The 27,059-nt window shown below is 38.1% G+C and overlaps 1 protein-coding gene across 1 annotated transcript in view; it reads right to left on the bottom strand.

Annotated features, from left to right (window-relative positions):
* CNGB3 (cyclic nucleotide gated channel subunit beta 3) overlaps window positions 1–27,059 on the bottom strand; it is a gene marked incomplete at its 5' end in the record, with an annotated part of 130,461 nt that overhangs the window by 9,206 nt on the left and 94,196 nt on the right. Inside the window, 9 exons of the mRNA XM_082315882.1 lie at window positions 958–1,104; window positions 5,891–6,009; window positions 8,138–8,221; window positions 9,276–9,373; window positions 9,783–9,942; window positions 11,914–12,055; window positions 19,929–20,051; window positions 24,632–24,696; window positions 25,992–26,078. Of these exons, the coding sequence (XP_082172008.1) occupies window positions 958–1,104; window positions 5,891–6,009; window positions 8,138–8,221; window positions 9,276–9,373; window positions 9,783–9,942; window positions 11,914–12,055; window positions 19,929–20,051; window positions 24,632–24,696; window positions 25,992–26,078 (1,025 nt within the window). The remainder of the gene's footprint in view (window positions 1–957; window positions 1,105–5,890; window positions 6,010–8,137; window positions 8,222–9,275; window positions 9,374–9,782; window positions 9,943–11,913; window positions 12,056–19,928; window positions 20,052–24,631; window positions 24,697–25,991; window positions 26,079–27,059) is intronic.

Below are 27,059 nucleotides of genomic sequence, written 5' to 3'. Positions count from 1 at the left end.
TTTTGAAAATTGGGCAATCAGCCCATTCTGTGTCTAGGTTCCTTGTTCCTCAGGGATGTGATGATTCTCAAGCTACTGTCGTTTGACAGCCAGGGCTGCTGAAACATGCTGAATGTAACCATCTGCTAGCAATTCCCTAAACAAAATGTCACTCCTATGCTATGTTTAGTCTTCTCTGGTGGAATTTCAAGTCTGGGAGTAACCTTCCAACCTTTGATAGCAATGCAAGGCAACAGCTGAGAACAGTAAGAGTGCTGAAGTATACTAATAATGACAAACTGTTTCATGGATTTGGATCTTTTACAAGGTAGCAGGGTACTCATATTGTCATAATTTTATGACAAAATCTGACAATATTTTGCCCTTTCAAAGGTGGGGAAATGGTGATCCTAGCAAGCTACAGCCAAAGCAAGATGAAAAGCAGGTTGGGTTTGAAATCCCATTTTAGAATCCTTTTGAACAAAATGCACACCTCTCTAATCTGTGTACTTCCATCTTGTTGGGCCTTACTTTAAATCCATTCCTAACTACTGCTTAAGGTTTTGGAAATGCATACAAGTCTGTGGGCGCATTGAAGCATATTTCTGTAGAAATAATTGCGAGTGTTTGGTTGCATCTTTGAAAACCTACTCCTTAACTGACATCCGTCCTGCAGTTTCTTTCTTGATTATATAAGGAGTCCTGATATGCAATCTCCTATTTGTTTTGTTACCTTAAATACAAGGGAGAAGGCGACGACATTCAGGACTTCATTCTACTCTCTACAGTTCCACAACCCTTGGAATCCCTGCCAAGACCATGACCTCCACTAGATACTACCAGGCAAATCTGACCTCTAAATACAAACGTGTTTACATCTGTTACTCTTGCAAGAAAGGAATGCCTATCTGTCTAGAAGCCACAACTGTCCATTCCTCAGCTAAATAATGTGATTTAAAAACTGTTATTAGGACATACTTTGCTTTCTTCATAAGAAGTTTTTCTGAGTCAGGATAGTGCACCAAGATTTCATTGAGTGTTTTCTTGTCCAGAATGAAAAGGTTGGCAAAACCATGAGCCACCACGTTGGCAGTCCTTCGATTTCCTCCACCTGCGGCTAACAGGCTGGAATGAAAATAATAAACATCATCAGTCACATTGTTACTTGCCCTAGTGAGGAATCTCTTTGCTGGTGGTTCTCCATTAGTCATCGTAAAGCTCACTTACGTACCCAGCTGCTCTATCTGATGTTCTGTAAAGTCCCTTTGCAGTTGGGATTAGAAATATATTCTTGCCTCAGGAAGGCAAATTGTCACTACTGGTCAGGCATATGTAGATGCTAAGGACTGTGAAAAGTCTTGCTAGGTAGAGACGTTTCTCCTGAGAGACGCCCACTGCAAGGACTGCATTTGTTTTAGTCCTCATGTGAACTTGGCATTTCCTCAATTTTATTGTTGAAAATTATTTACATCAGAAGTAGAGCAGCAGACGTCCGTTATTATTGAGTTATTTACAATGAATGAATGATTCTCCAAGACTTCTAATTTTCCTGAGTGAATAACTTCTGTGGGACTCTGGTTTTCAGTTCTCTCACATACCACATCTCACATTTGAATGTTGGCAAATTGAATGATATGGATTAGGAAGGTCTTTCAAGCTGACAGTTACAAATGTGTCTGCCAGAAAAAGAAGGCTATTTTGTTTTCAAAGTAAGGCGTTAGACCAGTTTAGGAAGCAGCAGTTGGCCATTGGAAGGATATCCACATAAAAATTAGAAGTTGTACAAATAAAAATTAAATTGTTCATCTTGCATTAAGCAAATGAAATGAAGAGACTTCACTGCTCAACTGTGGTGATAAGCAAGACAAGTTGCATTTTGCTTTTAATACTAAAATTGCTTTCTCACTGTATTCAAGGAGATCTACCCTAAAATTCATCCCTTAAATATTTCCCAGTGAGTTAATATTTTTAGAGCATATTTAGTAATCTCTAAATTTAAAAGTTATTAATAAAGGATAGTTTGGACCCCATAAAATGTGAATTAATACTTATCCAAAATATTAATCAAGGATATATAAATATTGGTTTTATTATTAAATATATTTATAGAACATATATAAATATTAGATAATGCAGATAATATATTATACTCGATTTATAAAGGATAGTATGAGACCTCTGCAACTGTGTGTACAAGGCTATTTTTACACATAGACACACACACACACACAGTGTTTTTCTGCAACCCAAGATAGCAATCAATATATGAACTCAAGCTGAAAATGCAGTATATTGTCTTCTTTTTAAACAATTCTGTACAATTCCTCAGATAGAATAAAACTATTTGCACAATAAGAAAAGCAGCTAAAGAAAATTGCAAACAGCTTTTGAGTTCTGATGAATCACTTCTCAACAAGTCATTGAACAATCATTTTCAGGCTTTCCTAACAGAAAGCTCATTTTATTGAGGCAGGCTAGAACTAAAGAGATCAACTTTTTCATTATGGTGATGATGTGAGGTGAATTTTACAGGTAAAGCAGTCCTTGCTCAAACAGAATCAGCTTTGACTAAGGGCAGCGTTATGGACTTCATCGTTGAATCTGTTTTGGCTAGCGTGCTAGGAGTTACATGATAGACCAAATTTAAAAAAAAAAACCCCTACATTTGCCTTGCAATGGTTCTTCATAATATAATATCTATATTAATAGAGAAATTTGCTTTTTTTACCTTATATTTTTTAGTCCAGTTGTTAGCCTGAAATGCTGTAATATTAGTATGAGATGATAACTTTTGAATCCTTATGCTAGCAAATTTAATTTAGAGGTATAAAGTTGTCAGAGTGATGACTCAGCTTTTTTTTTTTTTTTTAATAACTGATCTCTGTAGGAAGCTGCTGTTCATTTAAATTAGCAAATTGATCCAGGGAATGGTGTGTGGTATCAGCTGAACTTGCAGGGTTGTGGCGGCTCAGCTCGGCACCTATGTGCTTATGGAGAGAACTGGTAAGTCAGGAAAGGGAAATAGGTCTGGGTCTTGCTTCTGAGCAGGATGTCACACACCAAAGGGCAGAGCTCACTGAAAAGCAGCAGCTGCCACTTTGTGGGAAATCCTGGGCCAAAGTGGAAAATGTCATCTTTCACAAAGCTAAATACTCCCTTTAGTTTTGATTTTTTTTACTAAAAGTTAAAGTTACAAAACAGCTGAAGGGCTGAAGCTGAGACCAAACATTTAGAGATCTTACTGTCAAAAATTTACACATAATGGAGAAATATTTTATTTTTTCCAGAATTACCATTTTCTGATAGGAAATTTTTTCTAGTGAAATAACAGTACGTGGATGAACAAGGACATCTGGCTTAAAGTGTAAATTTTTCTGGGCTAATGAAGTGTTGTGTTATAGTTGAATTTCTCTCTTTCTCAATTGTCTGTGCAGACAGGCTCTCATTAAGGCAGCAATCTGTTTGCCTCTGATTCCGAGATTATTTTGCTTCCCCAAACTGATATTATCTATGCAGGAAAGTAGTAACGAGGGTAAGATGTTAATTGGAAGGCAACTGCTATTACTTAATCTGTTTCTGTAAAAATTTTCAAGGGTGAAATTGGCAAAGGACTTGTTTGACATTAGTCTTGCATTGGCCTTCTAGTATAATTCAAGGAAATTTTTTGAAATAAACATTTTTTGTTTTCTTCAACTCCTTTGCTCACAGAGACTTTTTAAGCACCATTTACATGCATTTTGAACAGAATGAAATTAAATAGCAAGTGTCTTATAAACCATGTAGTTAAACCCCTTGGAATGAAGCTGACATATTTCTCTAAACAAATCTTGAATCAGAAATCAGAAGGAAATCAGTCTGATATCAGGTGATAACCATGCTATGAATACTGAGGGGAAAACCTGGGTGTGCTAAATGAAGCAACATTTCATCCTTTAAAGAATATTTTTTTTCATTTTCTTCTTCTATACAGTATTCAGAAGACCTTGACAAAACATAGAGAGAGGCGCTATACAAACTTATTATTTTCTAATACTTCACGACAAGGAAGAGGATAAATCTCTACCGATACACTTGGTGCTTCATGTCTTTGCTTTTCTTCAATTTTGGAGATGTCTGCCAGTTGTTGTGTATTTTCTCCTCGAGTAAATGACTGCCTGTCATTTATATGCAAATTACATGTGTCTGAACTGGTATGCTGCCGCAGTAGGTCAATGATGAATAAAACAAGACTGGGAACGTAGGGTTATAGCATTGCTGAGGGGTTTACTGGCCATATTGGCAATTACGTGGAGAGTAACACCTACTGGGAAATGAATCTTTAAAGGCCGTTGTGTAGTTCTCACACGGAAACAAATGCTCACCGGTATTAGATCAAAAGTTTGAAAATTCCTTCCTTGTTTTAAAACCAATCATTATCATTTCTCAGTTTAAAAAATAAAGTCCTCGCTCCAAGTGCAAGACTAATAAATAATTGAAAATATGTGTGTGTTACATATCTGGGCTGCTGTAGCTTTTTCTTTTATCTTTTCATTATTCAGCCCTTACTGAAAACCAGTGCATTCTCAGCCTTTCTACATAACTTACAATACAGCATTTTGTTTTGAGGCTTTGGTCAGATATTATATTGTCACACAGAGAATATCTTTCAAATAACCTTCTCTCAAAGAGCTGACATAATTTCACTTTCCCACTCAATGAAAAAGGTCTGTATCTATGGGATATATCAGGTGTTTTCCACTTGAGGTCTCAGCAAGTTCTGTACGCATGTCACTGGATAAATGGGAATGTTTCCCCTACCACAAAGGGAGACACAAGTAGAAGATAAATGTAAACCTGGCACAGAGCTGATTACTGCTTTTCAAAAGACAGATTAAAGCTACCAGCAAGAGGATTAACAATAACAGGAAGGCAGCTGGAAGAAATCAAGAATCCAGTTTATCACATGCAGCAGCACATGTATTTTATTACTTTTCCTCAGGCCAACCTCAGCAGGGGATGTGGTGCCTAAAACCTAGCACTTGGTTGGCTAATTGGGGAACATGGCCCATAAGAGTTAATGGATTTTGCATAGCAACCACATGGAGAATATAAAAAACATTTGTAACCACCTCAGAAAAATTTTCTCCTCCAGATAAACTCATACCCAAAAATCTGGTCTGTCAGCCTTTTTCTTGTTTTGTATGCTCTTAAACAAATACATTTTCAAATGTGGATGTCTGATTTTTGGCAACTTAATTCCTATTTCAGCTCCTAAATGAGACAGGCTTATTTGCTATTTTAGATTTTTTATCTCCTTTGTTGGAAATTAATTATCGTTTTTACCACCTGCTGTGTAAAGGCACCTAGTCTCACTATACAGGCAATAAAATGCATTTGGTCCTGCTGTATTGCAGACCTCAGAACAGGAAGATGTGTTAATTCTTTTAAAAGCTGAAGGAGAAATCTGTCTGTGTATCATAGAATCATAGAATGGTTTGGGTTGGAAGGGATCTTAAAGATCATCTGGTTCCAACCCCCCTGCCATGGGCAGAGACACCTCCCACTAGATCAGGGTGCTCAAAGCCCCATCCAACCTGGCCTTCCACACTTCCAGGGATGGGGCATCCACAGCTTCTCTGGGCAACCTGCTCCAGTGCCTCACCACCCTCATAGTGAAGAATCATACATAGTGTACATACCCCTGTGTACGTTGCCCAAAACGCTGGTCTCGGATCTTGCCAGATTAGTCTCTGATGTTTCACTTACATTTTCCTTCACTTACCTGTATCTTCTTGCTCAGTGTCATCTTGGTTGATCCTACCAGCTTTCCAGCCTCCCCATGGTAGCTGTCATGCTTACCACAGAGAAGTTAAACAGCCATTGATTATTTGACCAGTTCTAAAGAAAGTGTTAAAATTAGTGATGGACCCACCTGATCTCCCCAAATACAGCTCCTGCTCTTAGTGTAACCAGGACTTTTGTACCATCAGGGCCTCCAAGGACTTGAACTTCACCCTGTTTAATGATGTACATCTCTCTGCCGATCTCTCCCTGGGCACACAAACACATAGAGATCCCATGTTTTAGCAGGGCAGTGTTTTTTTGTTAGAATAATCTCAGAAACTATTCTTTAAATATCTTTCCACTGTCTCCTAAACAGGTTTACTGGTATTATGGAGAAATAAATGTTTGCACTACTTTTCCTAGCACTGAGCACAAGAGCGAGGACTGACTTTGGCAGATCTAATTGTGATGTAGAACAATATTTGAACAGGAGTAGGACCATCTAAGCCAGCTTGGAAAAAGAAGACGAGATAATAATCAGAATTGTAGCAGTCATTTCCATCAACTATTCTGGTGGAAACTAAAGTACTTCAGCAGCATATTTAATAACAGAGAAGTGCAAAAATAGCCTATGCTTTATGGTCTAAAAAGCTTCATTTTTTACGTTATTATTTCTAATCATCACTTACCTAATTTAAAAGGAAAATAAGAATAAAAAATCATTCAAAACCTTGTCTACTTTTATGTAATCGCTGGATGGTTTAAGAGATTATTAGTTTATTTATTATCCTTCATATGATCTACTAGGTTTCAAAACATGACACAATAAAAAGCAGGCAAACTGGAGTAATATAATGGACTTCACAAACATGATTTTAACAGTCCCCAGAACACCTCAGTAAGACAGGCAAATAAATATTTTTCTACTCATGCAGCTGGAGTAACTGAGGCAAAGCAGCAATTTCATTTTAAAAGTGAAAAGGCAACAGCAACAAAGCCAGAATTGAAAACGCAGGGCTTGCACTTCCCATCCCTTCCCTTGCGCCTCCAAGCCTGCATGTCGGAGCGTCCTTGGTAAAGTACGATGAGGCCAACATACATCCAAGGATGAGGTAGTTCCAACAGGGTTTTATTCCCTACTACATGTTACAGCATTAATGGGATTACTATGGTTGTTGGCCACATAGTAGATCTATACAAGTGAGCAGCCTTTTAGCTCTGGATCAAGCTGGAATAAAATGATTCTTCCACTTCTTGTAATCCATCCTTTTTGAGAACTGTTTGCATCTGGCTGCAGGATCAAGACCTTGAATCTGTTACTGTCATTTATTATCTCTGTTGTGGCAGAGTCCCAGCTGCAGTCTAAGATCCTTTCATGCTGTGCATCATACAAGCAAACACACCGAACTACTCTTCCACCCCTCCTAGCCGACAGTAATTCTGGGATTGGTCTTTGAAGGCACACACCTGATCCTTCAGCGCATTCACAAATGTTAACTTGCTACACTGTGGAGTCAGTGGGACTAACTCGGCATCTGGGAAGAGGATCATATGCTTAACTCTTGGAGGGAGCAGGACCGCAGTGAAAATCCTGGAGCAGAACTGCTAAAGACAAGTTTGGGGTTCTGATGGTCACTTCTGGGTGTGGTATGAACTGTGGGTCACTTGCCAGAACAGTAACAGTACTGATACTTCACCATCCCCCATGCTTTAATTACATCCAACGCTGCCTATAAGTATGTTTACATGCCTTTTGAAAAGAGACTTGGGTTCACTTGGTCAGAAGCTGAGCTATCTACCTGTGTTACTATACGGCCATGTTTGAGCCAAAATGCTGAGAAGATCGATGTCTTTGCTAAGGGACAGTGTGACAGCATTCAGCTGGAAGTCTGGAGATGGCTCAGAGCAGCGAGGGAAGGTAGAGCCCGATTAGATCCTGCTGTAAGGAGCGGTATGGGATGCAGTGTATTTTCTACATTCTTGGGTAATTCCACTTAAGAGTTTCTGAATACACAAATGAAGGACAAGCAAAGCAGCATAGATTGAGATCTGCAGGCTAGGTTGTACGTATATATGTATAAAAAAATTAAGCTTGCTCCATTTTAAATATTAAAACTTCATGATGTATCATTAGATAAGCCGTATTTACAGTAAGTACTTTCCCACATTACTATAATTTTATGTTTGATAATGTAAGTAATAAAATCCATATTGTCTTGTTCTAGGTTGAAACTTGAGAGCAGATTTGTTACTATTACACAGAGTTCCTTAATTACTTTTATGGCATCTAATTCACTCAGGATTAATTTTATTTAAAGGACACTGTTGACCGATATCTGAACTCTTTTTCTAAAATACATACTACAATTATTATTTAAGAGACGACAATGCTCACCTTTTTGCAGACAAAGTCACCAGGTAAATACACAATGGATTTCAACCTCAGCAGGATGTCATATATCATCTGGGTATCGCACCCCTGTTAAAATAGTTAGAATTGATTGCTCTATTAATTCAGTAAGGCAAGTGATTATTAGTGCTTACACTGGGTAGCAAAACCCAACAACACATGAATGATCCAAGGATTAGTAAGTGGAATGCAAACTCAAAACATCATAAGGATCAGCTTTTAGAGCAGAGAAGAGACTGAAAGAATTGTAATATTTCAGATACTTATAAAGTTCCCTTTAGGTTGAACATCTCTTCATTTTTTATAAAGTAAGCTTCTGTACATCTAAACTTGGTGTGGAAGCTCAGTTAGTGCAATGTTCACAGCTTTATGGGTCTCTTACGTGATTTTTTTTTTTACTGATCCAGGGAAAAAAACCCAGATTATGCCAAATGTTGGTATGAATCTATGAATTCCATCTCTTCATCACATGTGGCAGAAACTATGAAGATATGTAATGTTTATACATAGATATCATGTGATTTTTTTGCAATTATCCTAGCAAACAAATTAGTATTAAGGTTACTACATGTCGAGACTACTTCTAAAAATGCAGTGTCTCCTTGGTTTTGTCAAAAATCCAATATTAAGTACCACATTTAAACTGGATCTCTGGAAAACTATCATGATGAGAAAGCTCCTTTGCACAAAAAGTAGCATTCACTACATCGAAGTTACATTGCCAGTACACATAGCATTAGTGATCTCTCAGGCAGTGCTAGGTGGTATACAGCAAGGCAAGATGAACTGTATTAAAAATCACATTCTTCTATGTCTGACTCTTGAGATGAGTTATACTCTGAAATCACTTACAATCTGACCATAACATCAGCTTTAATATGTTGATACAATCGGACTGTGTCTTAATCTCATTTGCTTTTTTTTTTAATCTTCTTTGACACAAAAAATTCAAAGGCGGGCCCTTGGCTTTGTCCTGACATGTCTCCATTGACTGAAATATTTCTTAGACCTATTTTGCCTTGCATATTAACAAACATGTTTTCAAGTGTTGCAAGATGCACAAAACAAGGTTTCTGTCTCAGGAATACCACACATTTCCGCATTCCCCTGTAAAACTACTTGCTTTGAATAAGTCAACTTTATTGACGATGGCAAAGTTCACATCAATTGCAATGGCTAATTGCATTTTGGTTGGCATCTGCTCCAGTAATTCTGATTCATCTGTAAAAGAAAGAAAAAGCAAACTCTGTTAGTTAGAAAATATAAATGAAGAATGAAAGAATGTCCATAAAAATGAGCATTGTACAGAAAAATAACTTACTGGAGCTATACCAGCATTTATGAGTTCAAATGAGGAAGCTGCTAATATGCTTTTACTAAGATATTGTCTTTTAAGTTGCATATTCTGTCTAAAGTTATAACCAGAACATTGTATAAATTAACAGACTTTGTGAAATAGTAAGCATCATACTGCTTTGGAGTTCTTTTTCTTTTCTAAAGTAAACTGAATACCCTCCTCGCTTCTCACATGCAATTCAGAAAAGAGGAAATGTGAATTTCACCCTCTATCTGTACCTACACAACCATTCCCACTTGGAGTTGCTACGTAACTGGAATTGGAAAGCCTTACCCAGCATCCCCTGAGACTGCCATGTGTATTCATACCAGGTTCGAACACGATTTTGGACCACTTTTGGAATAGAATAAGTGTTCATATAGGAGACAGTGTTGTCCATACAGGAACGGTAGTAGTTCTGTCCTGCTGTAGCTGCTCCAATTACATCTCTCATCTGCAAACATCAGTTGTTGTTACTACACGTTTCAGCAAAAATAGTCCTGATTTGAATATCTTGTCAACAACATATAAAAAGAATAAAACACTTGTTTGCAAAATCACTGATTAATTATACATTCAACTGCATGTTTTGAATAGGTGCTTCACCTGCTTTTTGAGAAGCATTACAGATTTAATCCAATTGTGTTGGAAAGTCTATATTTATGATTTTAAAGGAATCATCTGTGGCTTTTAGCTTATTCTTCTGCCTCATATTTCTGGACATGGAAGAAAAATATAGATAATGATTTTCTTAAAAATCCATAATAAAGCTGCTCTGCATTTGGTGTGCAATGCAAGTCAGAAGTGAAGCAAACTGGGCTAAATTTCTCTAAATAACATCAGCTGGCACCACTAGAATTAAGAACCTGCCACTGTTTAAATAGTTAAGTGAATCTAGATCAGTCCTAAAAATGCACTTTGCGCTGAAAGTTGTCCTTGACGATTTTAGTGCAAGAACATAATTTAACATTCCAACACAAATGTAATTTAGTTTTTAGAAAGTGGATGAGTTAATGTTCCTAGATGTTCCTTCTTCAAAAGCATAACTGTATAGACGTGGTTTTAGTCGAATGGCTTCATACTGCAGTGGCCAAGGATTAGCGTGCCGGTGGGCTGAATTCTGCTCTTTGTTACAGAGATGCAATTGATTGCAGTAGGAATAACATTTTTTAGGCAAGTGTGCTAAACCAGGAATACCTCAGTAGTTTTAAGAGCACTTTGTAAACAGGAATTATAACAAACTGCAATGAAGCTGTTTGTGTGTTAAGATTTAAGGTTTTAATTTAATTTAAGGTTTTAATTTAAGATTTTGAATCTGCAAATGACTACACTGGTTATAAAAACTAATCTGCAGAATCTTCTTGGGGAATGGTGCTTTCATTGACAGTTACATCAATTTAGGAAAAATTATAAATATGCAAACTCTGAAGTTTAATCCAATATACTTGAATTCAATACTTTTTGCAGAAGAAATATTTTATATGAACTACTTTGGTTTATTTTTGGTAATTCTTGTTTGTGGATGAATTTTAAATCCTATAAGCAAGAGTCTGTTTTGTGATGTCTCTTCTTGCACTTATAAACAGCAAGAGACATGCAATTTTTAGCTGTTTGATTGAACTTTTCAAATCCTGTATTCACAATAAAAATTAAATTTCAGTTTTCACCTTTATTTTTTCATAATAATTCCTTCAATAACAGACATGTACAAATTAAAAGGTCTGGAATAATTTCTACAGGAATTCAATAAGACACAGTCTCAAATAGGAACCATGGCATTTGTAGGCAAGGTATTTTAAAACCTATGGCTCTAAAGCCCAAGTTTAATAGTTTCAAGCCAGAAATATTTCAGTTATATTCATTTGGAAATATAACTGTTTTGCTGTGCTATGGGCTTTTTTTTTGAGAGAACCAAGAGAAACAGAAAACAGTTAATTTTCAGGTTAACAAATACATTGTAAGTTGTGGAAGAGAGCAGAATTCTAGTTTGACAGAAATCATGGGATTTCCATTAACAGCATTCTATTGGCAGGAGTATCAAGCATGACTTATTCAATAATGTGTACATATTAATATCATACCTACAATTATAATTTTTATATTAGATTTAACAGTATAGTGTGAATGTTAAGGAACTGTCTCCTTGGCTGTGAGGAGGAAAAAAGGAATTATACATAGCTCCAAGAATCATCCGTGTCCTGCAGAGTCTTGGCTTTAAATCAGCTTGTGTACAAAAGGGCTACAAAACTGGGAACTGATTAAACATATGTATTTGTCAGAAGAATAAGTACAGATGACAGTTAAATAGTGGGACATTGAGATGGAAGCTAAACTTTTTCCCAGAACTAAACTTCATTAAATTGAATATATTATCACTACGTTACAGTAATTTGAACGTTATCTAGTTATTGATTTCTTGATGTACCTGGCCAATTAAGCTGGAGAAGACAAAGACACCCAAGAAAAAATTCAGCAGTTGAAAAACTATCTCAAACAGGGTTTGTGGTTCTGGAAGGCCACCGATGGTGATTAAAGTACGAACTGCCCAGTAGTAACACCTCAGATACCTGTGGATACAGACAGCATTTTTGTTACTGACTATAGGTACTTATGTGGTTGAAGTTAAGCATATACTTTCCTGAGTTGGGCCTTTCAGTCCAAAAGGCCTTCAGCATTTTTTATAAAGGGTTATGATTTTACAAATGATACAGTTATGTAAATCATATTGAGCTGAATGTCCTCACTGGCAGCAGAATAAGAATATATGGGAAATGCAGCGGTTACTGACTGTTCTCCAGTAACTCTAAGCAGCATTACAGAAGACTTCTGTAACAAATTGCCAAGGTGGACATTACAGTGTTACAACGCTACCAGCGAAGATGCCATTCTTCATTAAAAGCAGTGTAAAAGTGTTAGAGACTTCCTAGAGTATATCTGTAGCATACTAGATGCACACACCTCTGAAGGTCTCTTCCATGGCTTCACTTGACGACACCAGTGTGAAGCCTTATGGTGGGCACGACAAATGCAGTGTTGACCTTCTCGGCCCGTTCATTTTCCTAACCCTTTACCCATGTTGGTCTTCCTCCCACTCTGTTTCTGAGCACCCTTCATTGGCTCTGCCCCCTGCATTATGTCAAACAGAAGTTACATGCTTCCACAATCTGAATGTTAATCCAGCTTCTCCAAGCCACTTCACTTATTCAGCACTGAAAGGTTGACACCTGCATTAACTTCTCCTAGTGGCTGGCCTCCGCTACCCTTTCTATCACCTTAACAAAACTTTCTTGCCTTCTTCACTACTTTCCCTCATGCCTGGGAAGAGCTGTCCATCAATGGCTACAAAACCACCTTGTTAACACCCTTGAAGACTTTCCTCAGAACTCTCTTGATCTAGAAGCCAAATATAGCAGTGAGTAATGGTCAGTCACTAAGACTCTGCTTCAATGTACGGCTTATATTGACTCCTTCCCTGCATCCGTCCGCTGTCTCTTACTTCTCATACCTGAATTGCGAGCGCTTTGGCCAAAGACTTTTCGTTCTGTTTGTACAGCCCTCTTTGTACAGCCTTGTGCATGACAGCGCCCGTTGCATTCAAGTGGTGTATTTCTATTAGTATGATAACACAAGTTTATGAAAACAACAAAGGACCTAGACAGAATTCTTTTTTTTCATTTTTTTGAGGATAGTTATACTAACTGTCTTTTATATATATATATATATATATATATAAATATATATATATAAAGTGCCTTGGCATCTCTAAGCTTCTGTTTTAAATTTTGGTCTAGAACATGGCACCACTAGTAATGCAGCATCCCCCATACTGTGCAGCTGGGATTAATTAGTTCAAATCATTGTCATGAATGTGCCATCATTTCCTTCTTTCCTGAGCTAACAAGTAATTGGTTTAGGAATATTTTTGAAGGCCCCCTATTAATTAGAATTTGACTTCCTAAATCTCTGTACAATCAGCCTTCAGCTTCACTAACGATTAGGAGTGGAAGTTCATTTTCCTTAATTGTACAATGAGATTTTCTATTATTTCATCTATGACTATTGCTTCTGAGGCAATGAAGATTCTTTCTATATGTTGAATTTTATTGAGTTTGAAATTAAAAAAAAAAACAAAACACAGAAGAAATACTTTTGGAGATGTTTGTTTTGAAATACAGTCTTGCATGTATCTTCTCATGCCTACCCTGAACCTGAGGCCACCTGATCTGCTTGCAGACTTCAGATGTGTAATTTGGTGGCCTCCACTTTTAAGCTCCTCTCTTATTAAGATATGAACTCCACTCCTATTAATAAAAAATGGTCCATATAACAATACAATTGGAGGGTCAGTTTTGTGCAAATATGAGAAAATAAACTCACAATAGCAACCAATTCCAATGAGGGTTTTTATTTAAATCACTCAGAAGTGTTTCCAAGTCTTTCACCTAAAATGTCAGGCTTTACCGAGCAATCGCTTTTTGCTTTTCAGTACAAAGTCACTTTTTTCTTGGTTGCAGATTAATGAAATGCAGTAACAATGATCACTTTTACCATAGTTTTCTAGTTTTAGGTTTTAACAGGCAATATTGGCTGTTTTCATTCAGAGTCCTTAAATCAAAAAATTCATTGTGTATCTGCCATCATACCATTTTCCCTTGCTAGAGATGCAAAATGAACAGCTGGATTACACCGCTATAATATTTTCACTTGGGTTCAAAAAAAATCATCACCTATGCATGCTTCCAGCAAAGTATGCATAAGTGGCAGCTTTATCTTAGACGTCTGTAGCATAAATAAATACTAAGAAAAAGCCTCAGATCTGTTTTGCAGGAATTGCAGATTGAAGCATAAAATGATGTCTTTAGCTTGTCTGAGGGGAATTATCATATAAAGCATATTAATATCATATTCATTTGCCATAACTGAGAATGCTGCTGTTCTTGGAACATGTAAAATTTATGAATATAAAAGTAAAGAAATTAACATTACTTCTGTGCTAGTTACTGTAGGAAATGAAAGTAATTAACCAGCTCCCTCACCCCCAATGGCTGTGGATGCCAAGCTTGCTAAGTCCACCATGACAGACAATATAATCTTCGTTCTGGGAATGTCTACAAAGAATGAGAGCAGCTCCTCAAAGGAATTTAGGGGTCACAGTCTTCTTTGCAGTGTTGTATATCCAAAATGTGAGAGATTTTTTTCAGATCCGCCCACCCCTTTCTGAAGATGTAGTTATTACAGTATATTCTTCTGTAATTTTACTTCGAAAGAAACTTTCTACTGGCAAAGTCACATGATAATCACTATCTCTTTGGCACAGGTTTTATATTTTCTCCATTTACGCATTTTATTGTTTTCATTTTAATCTGAAATGAAAGTTACGCAGTTGAAATATAAAGCAGTTTTTTTCCCTAAGAAAGGGAGAAATGGGATTGTAAATTTTGTTTAAGCAAAGCCAGAAAAAACAGACTCCTGTTTCAACAGCATTAGCAGCTCTGCTTCCTACTAGCTGGTGTCTGGAAACCATCATTGCTCACCATACGGCTTACTAGCCTGCTATAAAATTACTGTTGAAGCAAACATGAGGCAAGAAAGGGATTTTCCCTCTACACAACATAGAGCGTGTGTTTATCCTCCAGGCAATCAGACTACTAGTTTTTTCCCTAAAATAAGTCCTAGGTATGAAAACATGCAGAAACACTGCAACTAAGATACTTTGTAATATTATGCCAATAGAAGTATCTTTTTCACAAAAGTCCATTTCAGAATGCGCTGAAGTGCTCACATGGTTTTGGTTAATCCAGGTAAATCAAATCTTTGTGCACGGGGCGATCAGATTTTCAGGTGGTATTCACACATTCATCTCAGCCCAGGGAGGCATTATTTCAGGGCTGTCACGTTTGACTCCTCTCAGGTTACAACCAGGAGGGGTTTAAGCCGTGGCCTCTGTAGAACTGGTACTCTAAGGACCTCCTTCTCGGTAGCTCTCTTTCTTGAGTCACTTATTCATCATCAGGTGTCTGTGGGTTTGATGATCTCAGACAGGATCACGTAAACTACAAAGCCCAAACTACAAAACCTACAAAAAGTATGGTTGCAAGTAGCAGGTCTGAAGGCATGTCAGAGGTACCCTCTGCCTGCCCCGGCCCCCATGGCGAGCGGGGCTTTTAACATGGCGGTCACCGGCTTTTCGCGCCTCATTTTCGCGCCTTTTGTGCTGTGCCCTGCCCGCCGGCAGGCGCACCCTGCGGCAGGGGGAGCCGGCGGAGCGCGGCCCCTCGGCCGCCAGGCAGGGCCCGCAGCCAGTCAGGCGCCTGGGCTCGGAGAGGCTTCTGGATCGTGGCCAGTGATGGCCACAGCTCAGATCCCACCCAGGGTATAGATGGGGCGCCGCCGGAGACGCCCTTGGGGGAGTGTTTGAGAGTCGTGGGTTTGTGTTTGGAACCCCTCCTCTTGGGCTGGGACGCCGCCTGAGGAAACTTCAGGGGATGGAGTGCCCTCACCTCCTTAGGGGTGAGTGATTTCTTCTGCATAGCCTTGTGTGAGCCCTCACCCCCCCGCCCCCGGGTGGGCGACTGCATCTTCTGGGTACCCACGGGAGGGAGAGAGTTTCCCGCCTTGTGAGTGAGTGTGTGTGCCCACTTCGGATCATCATTCCTGTGTGTGTTGATGTGTAGTAACAATACCCCGACGGGCACCTCGTTCGAGGTAACGTAACATAACATAACACCTGTTATGTGTTAAATGTTACTGGAGTGTTGATTGATTTTGGTTTACCCCTGTTTCTCGTTGGTTTCTGTTGTGTGGTTTTGGTTGTTTTGTGAAATAAAGTTGTTGGAGCTTGTCCTTCGTTTGGGTTAGTTTTAGCCTACCTCTGTGACAGAGCATTAGGTCTGACATAACTCGAGTTGGGCTGTGCCTTCACAGATCGTCTGGAGGCACAAAACTGCCTCTGTATAGCAAGCGCTGCGAGGGGACACATCAGACCTGTTGCAAATGCGATGTATATAGCTGATACCCACAAGACACCTCTTAAGGTGTGCCAGTCTTACTGCATATTGGGCAATGCATGCGAAAGAAGTAGAGTTGCTGTAGACCTGTACAGCGACCATTTTCTGGGATTTCCAGATATCTGTTAAGTCTGTGCCCAGAGCAGGAAGGCAGCAAGCTATACAGAAACATATCAGGATGCACATAGTTGTCTTGATTAATAAATATGACAGAGAATTTTGCTGACTACTTGTGGATGACTTGCGAACAGCAGAAGAAATATACCGTGAGCAAAATGGAATGATTTGCTTTGCCCAAACTTAATGCTGACCTGGGGGGTTTGCATGGGAATTTCAGCTCCCTAGTTTTAGTTCCCCTTACGGGCAGTGGTGAAAGAGACAGATACTTCCATGGCACAAGTCAGAACGACGACATTGCATTCCAGCCTTGAATCCCTTTCTAGAGGATTTGTCCATTTTCCTGAGGAATTAGAGAGACCGATCTTAGGTAGTTAAATTAGATTGTAAATAAACACATATAGTTCAAATTGTTCACTTAGAACTAAGAGACCTTTTCAATATCCTGCTGCTGTGGTTACACAGGCTCTACACTATGGTGTTGCATCAGGGATGCTATCCTTCTGCATTACGAGAGACTGGGGTCTGTCTGCCTAATTATACCAAGCTCATGATTGCAGTTTTAATGCTGGGAACATCTTGTGTAGCTGATTTGGGTGCATTGCAAGGGGGTAAAGTTGACTGCCTTTTGCACCTCAGGTCAAAGGCTTTGATTGAAGGCTGCCATGCAAAAGACCTCAGATCTTCTTGGACTGGCACTAACACTTTAGAATCTGCACATGAGCTGGAAAAGAATACAGCTAACAGAAAATGCAAAAAGAGCTACTTTGATGATTTTGCTTGTGGTTTGAGTGCTGTGTACAGCTGTTAGTTATAAATTGAAGTTCACCAGTTAGTGTGCCTGCTCAGGAACATAGATATAATCAAATTGATAAGGGAAACTGTTGTTTGTGTATCCTTTTTAGCCTAGAAAGAAAAAAAAAAAATGATCCTAGAAGTGTTGACATTTTTAAGAACTGGTTTTGGCCATAACTAGCAACATTTTATGGACACAGCAGGGATTCTACATAAAACATTCATGCCACTAATCAGTGCCAGATCATTTGCTTTGGGTAGTGCAATATGAGACCACTAGAACTTTGATTTATTTGTCAAACTGCTTACTGTCATTTTTTTTAATTAGCTAAAAAGTGAGGTTTATCTTACCTTCTTTCTGAATGCGTTCCCATTCTACATGAGACCAATGGCATATTTTGCTTCAAATATGGGCAACTCTGACTGCTGTGTGAAAGGAAATTACATCTGCACTGCTGTGCCATGATATACTGCAGTTCTGGTCACTTTTTCTGACAGATTTTTCCCAGATTGCTCTTAATTCCTGCTTTCCAAAGAAATGAATTACCTGGAAGTATCTTGTCTGATATGTTTAAATTCACTTTGCATCTCCAATAATAACTAATGTTCATACAATACCTCTCTGTCAAAAATCCCCAAATATTCAACAACCAGATGATAAAACATTGTGCCTGATTCTCTGAGGCGATGACTATCCTATACAGAAGGTATTTGCTGTTATTGGGATACCAAGCTATACTTTATGAAATGCACCTCAACATGGGATGCTCCTTGGGGTTCCATGTACATGAGACCATATAATCCAGTATGAGTTAGATACAAGCAAAAGAATGAAGTCATACATTCATCAACCAATGTCAAGATGAAGTAGATTAATGGCTTAATGAGGCTTACATGGATATATTCTAATATGCATTTTATTTCAGCATCTCAATTTAACACAGACCTTGAATTATCAGTTTATTATTATTGTTTATAAAAAATTCTGCCCTAAATCCCATGTGATTTCAGTGTGACATTATTTGAGAAGTGTTTTTGTCCTCTCATGGAAAAGGTATCACAAAATACTAAAAAACCTGACCATTGCCTCTGATCACAACTGCATTTTCTGTGATCAAGCTAGCAAATAATTTCTACCAATTGTTTCCCCGAATGAAATGTAAAATATTCTTGTCCGTGAAAAACGGGAAGACTTTCTTGCCTGTTCTCTAGGCTGTTCTGAAGAAACATTAAAAACTTGAAGACTGAGAAAGCGCTCTACTTCTGGAGTTTTCAGGTTGCTCAGTCTTAGTTACCTTATTTTTTAATTATGAGGCAAGTATTCCCAAGAATGACATTAACAAAAATAGCTATAATGGAGATTCGTTCTGCATTTTTCTTGTCAGATTTCTGGAAGCCTTGATCCTGTGAATAAATACCTGTGTACAACTTCACTTACATAAGTGGTCCCACTGAGCTCCATCAGCCTGCTTGCATGTGTCTGACTGGAGTACTCAAGCTGTGTATTTTAGTGGTGTGTGGAAACTTCAGACATCTCATTTTTTTGAGAGAGAACCATAATTATAAAAAACAACTGCTGCTTTACACAAAGTGTATTTTACTCTCAAAGGCTATTTTCTTACCCTTCAAGGTAGTGACTTTACACCAAACTTGTGAAGTCTTGACAAAATTACAAGCAAGAGGAGCATGTTTCCAAGAGAAACGTGAAAAGTTGTTTGAAGGGTGATTTATGACAGCAGTAGTATATTATATGTGGTTTTGCAAAGAATGTAATTAATGAACAAATTGAGCTTCTGTGGCTTTAACTGTTATGGCCTTTGAAAGAAATGAATGTTCATACATCTGAACCTACTAGATATGTTTTTATATAACTACACACAAAATATATTTTTGCTATTTTCTCTTGCTTCCTCTCTATCATCTTCATGAATGTCCCTTACTTGGCACCCAGCCTACTGCTGTCACAAGAAGTTTGGGGAAAAGTGTGCCAATATCCAGTCCTTCCCACTGGAGACACCCTGCCACATGTTTAAGCATGACCCTCTCAAAAGAGCAGAGAAAGTGGGTGGAATTTTTTCAGACCAATCACCATTTTGTTTAAAGGGTCTAAAATTTTGCATTTTAATGCGACAATGCTGTGTGGCAGGAAAGAAAAATCTGTGCCTCCGATTCCTTTGAGGGATTGTTCTGCAATCCTTCTAACGGTTCCCATGTGCATATGCAATCAGTAAGTTGAATTTATGACCCTTGTTGCTTTCTAAATGTTTAATTAAGTTAGTGCTTAGCACTGACTCATAAACCTATAAAAGCTGAAAGTGGTAAACTGATTATTCACTGCACCTGCCCTCCAAATATGTGTTAGTAATGAAAGCTGCTAATCAGCAGTCATGGTGCTAAAAGTTTGCTATCCAAGCACTTGTAAAGTAATGGCATACCCTGCAAGCAAAGGCATGGGAAAAGGAGGGGGTATGCAGGAAGGAGCAAGATCAACAAAAATCTCTTGCAAGAGAAAAGGACTTACATGTTTCCTTTGCCATCGTACACCCATCTAGTGCTGCCAAGTCCTTCATAGTCCGAAGCCCAGTAATACAGGCATGCATTAATGTGCAAGATAAACAGCAAGTATCCAGTTGTTCGAATGACCCTGTAAAAGTCAACAGATTACTGTAAAACAACTTACATTTTTCCTTCCTTTTAATATGGAACCCACTGCTTTTTTGGATCAACAGTGTTTATATTAAGCATCCACTAAGTAGTTCCCCGCCTGTATTGACTCCGTGAAAAAAATAGCTGGCAGTTACCTGTCTCTCACTTTTTGTCCAAGGTCAAATAAATGTCTTTCCTAGAATATTTGACATAGGATAATTCTTAAATTATGGTTCCCTGAAGACTTTATAATCCACTTCTTTAATTGGCTATGAATATTTACAGAAATTGGAAGCTATATTAATGAGGCTAGAGGGTTAATGTGTTTGCCAAACTCTGTTCAAGATAGGCTCTAAACTTGTGAACCAAAGCCAAGAAACATCTGAGGTCAGAAATGAGCTGCTTCACAAGAGCTGTGCTAGGAAGCCTGCAGTAGATCCGCTAAATAGTATGATTTGGTGGCTACAGTGGGAGTTCATCATTCCTAATCCCCATTCTTATGCTTATAGCCAGTTCTTTGAAGAACACCAATGATGAGCTACTTAAGCACCAAGCAGCTTTCTGTTTAATACAATAATGATCTCATTGTATATCCTCTGTTCAGTGCATGGGCATCAAAAGAAAGATCTCCTGGATTTAGCTCTCCATTCAAATATTCGTACAGGCAAGGGATAAATAAGCAGGAAAAGTACAGGGCTTGCCTAAACACAGGGAGGCTGGTATGTAATGAGTTTATCTGCTACAGCTAGAATTCAATACAGTTCTCAGTGCATAGTAACTGAATGTGTGGTTTTATGAAAATTTAATAAGTTCTACCTAAGTTAGGTCTATAAACTAATTTAATGGGAGATAATATCTCTGTGGTTGCTTCTGTATTATGCATTCCTTTGCTAGTTCTGCCGGTGCCATTGCATGCCCTCTTTTGCCTTTCCATGCCATTGAGCAATCTACCTATGTGTACTCTTCTTCTTTAGGATGTTGACAAATGAATGTCACTGTTTAAATGTTGTTGTGCTTCCAGGACAGCTCTGCTTAGGGTTGCAAGCTATCAAGAACAGCAGATAGCTGATGTGATCTAGTAACATTGCAATATTGACCATGCTGGGTCTTGTGCACGAGTTTAAATCCATGCAAGTTGACTCCTGAGGTCTGAGTAGAGGTTCTGGAAGCCTTTGCTACAATATATATTATATTTCTCTAGGTACATGTTGAATCTACCACAGTGGGTAGATAAGATGTAGTAACTTTTGTTAGGTCTATTCCTACAAACTCAATGACTTTGAGAAGAGAATCCACCCAGGCACATACACTTGCTGTGTAGAAATTTAGTTTGATGTTATCCAGTTAGTTGGTGCCTTATTGCTCAAATGGTGACCATACCAGGATCTCAGATCAAAACAACATTATTACATTCAAATAAAATGCAGTAGTTTGCACAAACAACCTGTCTTTTTTAATATTTTTTAGCTCCCATTTGTACTCTTCTTCTGTATAATGACCTCTCTTCTCCATTTCTCCTTTTTCTTTCCTTACCCTAATGCCTTCTGGTAAGCCAGTTAAAAGATCTCTGCCATATAAATGTTTTTACCAATAAGCACCCCAAAAAGTGAGAATCGGTGTTTTCTGAAGGACGTTTTAAAGAATTGTATCAGGGCATGGCATGACATATTTAATAGGTGTTTTTGCAAATACAAAATATAACATTTTGGTGGTACAGCATGCAGGCATTTTTTTTCTACCACAGACCTTAGCAATGCACTGATGGAAATCCTATAGATAATAAAGTGTCAGTACTGTTAACCCTATATTTGCTGAGCAATATTGAAGTCCATGTGCTTTACCATTGTTTTTATGTACGTCTTCAGCGGGATTTAAAATTGCATTTTATTTATGAAGAGTGCTCTATTTCACACATTTCAGGTTTCTAGCCTCTTAAGAGTGTGAGATAGAAAATGGATTCAATTTGTAATATTTACATTCTGCAGTTTATATTCTGCAAGTGATGTAATACTGGAAAACGTAAGTGGGCCCGTGACCAGGAAGCAGAGACACAAGAAGCAACACACAGATGTGGCACTCAACCAGTACCATGCTACAAAACCATCTCAACTAACAAGGCAGAACAGCTCTGCAGAGTGAACTGTCTCTGTCTTTCCAGCCACTTCATACATTTTACAGGACCAGTGAGATCTTGCTGGGTGTGTCTTAGCATTTCTAAATGAGCACTTTCTCTTTTTTTTACACACAAATCAACATCACATCCTTCAGAGTTAGTAATTTGAAGATATACACATCTCATTCGCAAATTGCCCTTTAAACAACCATTTCCCATTCCATACTTTTATATAGTGTGAAACTCTGTCCCTTGCAAAACTGCCTATTTGGGTGAAAATGGGTTTGCTAATTTGTTCCTGTTTCCTTGAAAGCCATATACACACAACATTACTGTTACATACACGCTAATTACTTGATGCAAAATCATCTGTATTAAAAATTCATATCTCCCAGTACTCACTGCAAATATTACAGGAGACATAGAGAAGTCATTGAATTATGACTCTGAAGCAGAGGAAGTAATATGGAAAATAATTAATTAATTTTAAAAGATCTCAACATTAGAAAACATTAAAAAATATAAGCAAGAGAGATGAAAAAACATTCTTTTTAATGAGATTAGAAATTGGAGAAGATAGGGAGGCAGCGATTCAGAAACTGAAAAGCAATTTCGTCATCTTGTGGAAATTCAGACAAGCTTTCTCTTGTACTGTAGAAAATTGCTAGTGCAAGACGATGAGATGTCTCAAACAGCCTTGGTCGCCTCTCTTGATTTGACTGGTATCTCAACCACTCCTGGAACTGGGACGAGAGAAGGTTCCAGAGGTCCAGAGACTGAAATCTATAAATAGGGACTCTGGCTCTCTCTTGGGGGCTCTCTCCACCAAGTACCCCCATTGGCAGGCCCAACGCTGGATCCAGGACTGGTGATCCTCCTCTTCTTTCCTTTTCCTCTCCCCCCCCGCCTTTCACTTCTCCTAAGGTTATTAAGTTCTTAAAGTTGTTAAATTGTAGTTAAGTACTGCACGACCTACCTTGATTTTCCATAAAGCCACATAGCTTAGCCGCATAGCTGGGGTAGATATAATCATGAGAGAGCTGGCAGGCATCAAACATTCACCCTCAATATTTGTTTCTATAGAAGCTTTCCATTAAAGTTGGTGTTTGTGTATGGACCTTGAGTGTTGGCTCACCTTAATCCACACCGAGAGGATTTGTGAATCTTAGTCACTCCCCCTCTTCCCCCAGGTAGGATGCAACATGTACCAACAAGAATTTAAAAAAAGGATAAAAACCCCAAACCAGAAAAGTCTCTTCAATAAGTGAAAGGAGAGGGCAACAGAAGAATAAGCTTTGTGGAGGTCAGCATCTCAAAAATACTTTAGCAGAACTTTCAGACTTCTAAGTTTTGTTTTATTTTGCAGGTACATAATATGAAACAGATGATGTTTCAAACTCCTTTTCGAATTAACTAGTTTCTAAATCTCATAAAACATCTCATTTGCAATGTATAAATACCAAGTCTACCATTTAAGTGCAATAATCTCCAAAATAGAATAAGATGGTAAACAACAAAGTCTTGTTTCTGCTGCAGCAGCACACAGGAACAGTACATATCCCAAAACCGGGACAGGGGAAAAAAATCTGTTGGTGTCGGAATTGCACAGGATAACCTACAGCTGATGACACTGACAGGTTACAATAATGGTGACACAGTAGATGGGTTCATTGGGTATTAGCAGCATCACTGACTGCTGAGGGGCCTATGACACTTGCCATACCCATGTCCATGGACTGCTTGAGTTGGTTCCAGTATTATCCTAGTCAATGCAGAAGGTGAGAAAGTGCAGCAGACAAGAGTTATAATCACTATTTGAGATCTGTGCCGAATTGATTCTCATTCCAAGTTTAGCCAATGAGTGGAGGATCAAGTTTCTGTATATGCCACGTTCATGGTGAGAGCATATTTGAAGAAAAACGTTGACCCAGGCTCCAGCTCATGACTCTTATTAAGTAAAAATAAACAGCTACTGGGGATTTGGCACTGCTATTAGCAACCTAAAGAAATCATTCTTTAGCTCTTTCCTGATAATTCTGATCAGTTAAATTTTGTCAGGAGCCTCAGTTTGGTGAACATTTTGCCTGAACCAGGTCAGCTGAATTGAGCTAAATTTCATATGTGAGTGAAGCTTTACATTTATTATTTTAATGATTACAATAAAGACAGTTATTTTTAAAAATCTTAAATTGAACAGTTAAAGACAGAATCATAGAACCATTTAGGTTGGAAAAGACCTTTAAGATCATCAAGTTCAACCGTCAACCTAGCACTGCCAAGTCCACCATTAAACCATGTGCTTAAGCACCACGTCTACCCGTCTTTTAAATACCTCCAGGGATGGAGACTCAGCCACTTCCCTGGGCAGCCTGTTCCATCCAGTGCTTCACTGACAAGTCATGAAATCAAATGAAATGCATTCTGTGCCAAGCTTTGCATGCTGCAAGAGTTTAATAAGCACATACCTGTAGATGTATGCTTTGTCCAGGATAGCTTCCAACCGATCATTAAACTCAAAGAATGTGTTATGCTGAATGGAAAACAAATGAAAGTAATCCCATCACTATTCCTCACCACACATCTTTTTCTAATAGTACAGACATTAGTTCTCATACACATTTTGAAAATAATGGATTTTTCAGTATTCTTGACTTTCTTTAACCATTTAACTAAAAGATGAACTGCAAAGCAAAAATGAAAATTGAGTTAAACATTATTTTGGGTGTTGAGTGTCCCATTAATCTGATTATAGAAATAACCTTGCTGTTTAGGTCAGACTGCTGCAGATGAATGACTTCTACTTCCTCAAACATATATAATTGCTTGGGCAACCTTATTGGAGAGAATTACACACATTAAAATCCCTTTTTACTCTTTCTGAAATTCCAGTAATTCTCAGTAAGTGATCATACATATCAACAACCACATACTAGATGATACCATGTAGTAATAATTGCTGCTGTATCGAATTCCTCCTGTTAATGATTTGTAATTTACCTTTAATGATAGCCCTTAATATTCGCATATAGCTTTTTTCATTGTTTTTGTTCAGTACACGTCTCTTTGCCTAACACAAGGTACTATTTAACTTTTCATTCTTTCATATTGTTTTCATTCTGATTTATGGAATTCTGAAGTTTTTTTGAAAACTGAAGTGAAGAGCACCCTCATTTTATTCTCAGAGTTCTTGTTCCCCCTCCAGCCTTATGTGAAAGCCAATTCTTTGTCAACATATTGCTTGTGTGAAGGGGAATGTATTTAGCCACAAAGTGGCCTGCTAGGTACCATGAAATGCGGGGAGAGGGCTGTAGTCTAATGCCTTCTCAGCCACTTCATTGCACAACTCCAGATGTCTTTGTACTCAATAACTGAAGTGGGTTTATGCTTGTTAAATATGCTGTGTGTAGTTTATGTTGTCCTTAAAATTCCCTCCCTTGCTTTTAAGCACTGACATTACCAGCAGAAGGGCAAAATACATTGGCATTAATTAGGGATCTTAAATTAATTTTTTCTTGATCTTCGAAAACTAAACAGGTAATTTAAGATTAATCTAGTTTAAATAATGGAAACAAACCAGCTTTAATCACAAAACACCTTTTGAAAGTAGGAAATAATAAAATCAGAAGAAAAATAAGATAATAAGGGCTTCATTTGGCTGGATTATGTCTTGTATTTTTTGTTGGTTTGTTTACTGATGTTGTAGCTTATCCTGAAGATATTTTCCAATTTCTAAATTTCGTATTCTTAAATATTATGAATAACTTTCCATTGGGTTGTAAAAGTATTTATCTGTGGTTAGCCATCCATCACTAACACAGATCTTACCTTTAGCATCCTATTTGCTCTAAATGCTGGGTTAAATCCAAAGAAGAAGTATAAAACTTCAAATGGCAATACTGATATCACATCGAGCTGTTGAAGAGCAGAGAGGTCAATTTAAACTTCACAATAATCATAATGCATTTACTGGCTGTCAAAAACCTACTTAGACTGAATCATGATTGAGTGTAATATTTGAACAGTCAGCATGCTAAGCCTGTAACTTCCAAAGTACTGGCAGGCAAGATTATCTCTTTGAGAACACCAACAGCTTTGCTCTGCCTTGTTTTGAAGTCTCCCATGCCTGAGATTTTCATCTGTTTCATGGGGATTATTGACAGTATCTCAGATATTTGATTACTAACACATCCTGTTATTTCAGTTACAGTTCTGACAAGACTAAAATGGTAGGCATGTGGCTGGTGAGTGGATGTAAGGAGAGCACTCCACAAGCACTTCTTAGTATTCCTACAGCTTTTAAAACCAGGCTGCCTAAAGCAATCTGGGGGAACATGATGAATTAGACTCCTTGCTTGCAACCTGCAGAAGCCATGTCTTCCAAAGAACAGATTCATCATAGGATGATAAGTTTGGATGTATTTTTTTAAAATAGGTATTGTCTTTTATTATATTCAGATGCTTCTCGTTCCCATCTCACTAGGATTTTCAACATCTCCCTGCAGTACATCAACCGTGTGATTACTCCTCTTAATCTGACTGCTTTATTCTTTCCAAGAGAGAAGGAAAGCTGTGGCAAACTTGGCTTTGCCTTTTTGAAGATCCTGTGGTGCCTTGCCCTGTTGCTGGTATCATTTGGGAACAAAAGAGGGATGTGGAACTGTAGGCTTCATCTCACTGTCATCAGAAATGCTGTTGCCCTGGGAGACATAACTTGTGTTGGCAGCAACTAGCCTGCAGCACTGACCTTTTATTCCATGCAAGTAAGATGCAGTTAATACCTGAACTCTGTGAAAAAAGCAAAGCAAACCAAAAAATTGATTCAGGACAAAGAGCCTTTTATGGCCTCTCTCCCTGTCTCAGACACATGTCTAAGAGGAGGCAAAAATTAGTCAG

This window comes from Platalea leucorodia, assembly GCF_965183815.1.
Source record: "Platalea leucorodia genome assembly, chromosome: 1".
In the NCBI taxonomy this organism is placed as follows: domain Eukaryota; kingdom Metazoa; phylum Chordata; class Aves; order Pelecaniformes; family Threskiornithidae; genus Platalea; species Platalea leucorodia.
The sequence above is the reverse complement of the archived record's forward strand: the minus strand, read 5'-3'. Positions and strand labels throughout refer to the sequence as shown.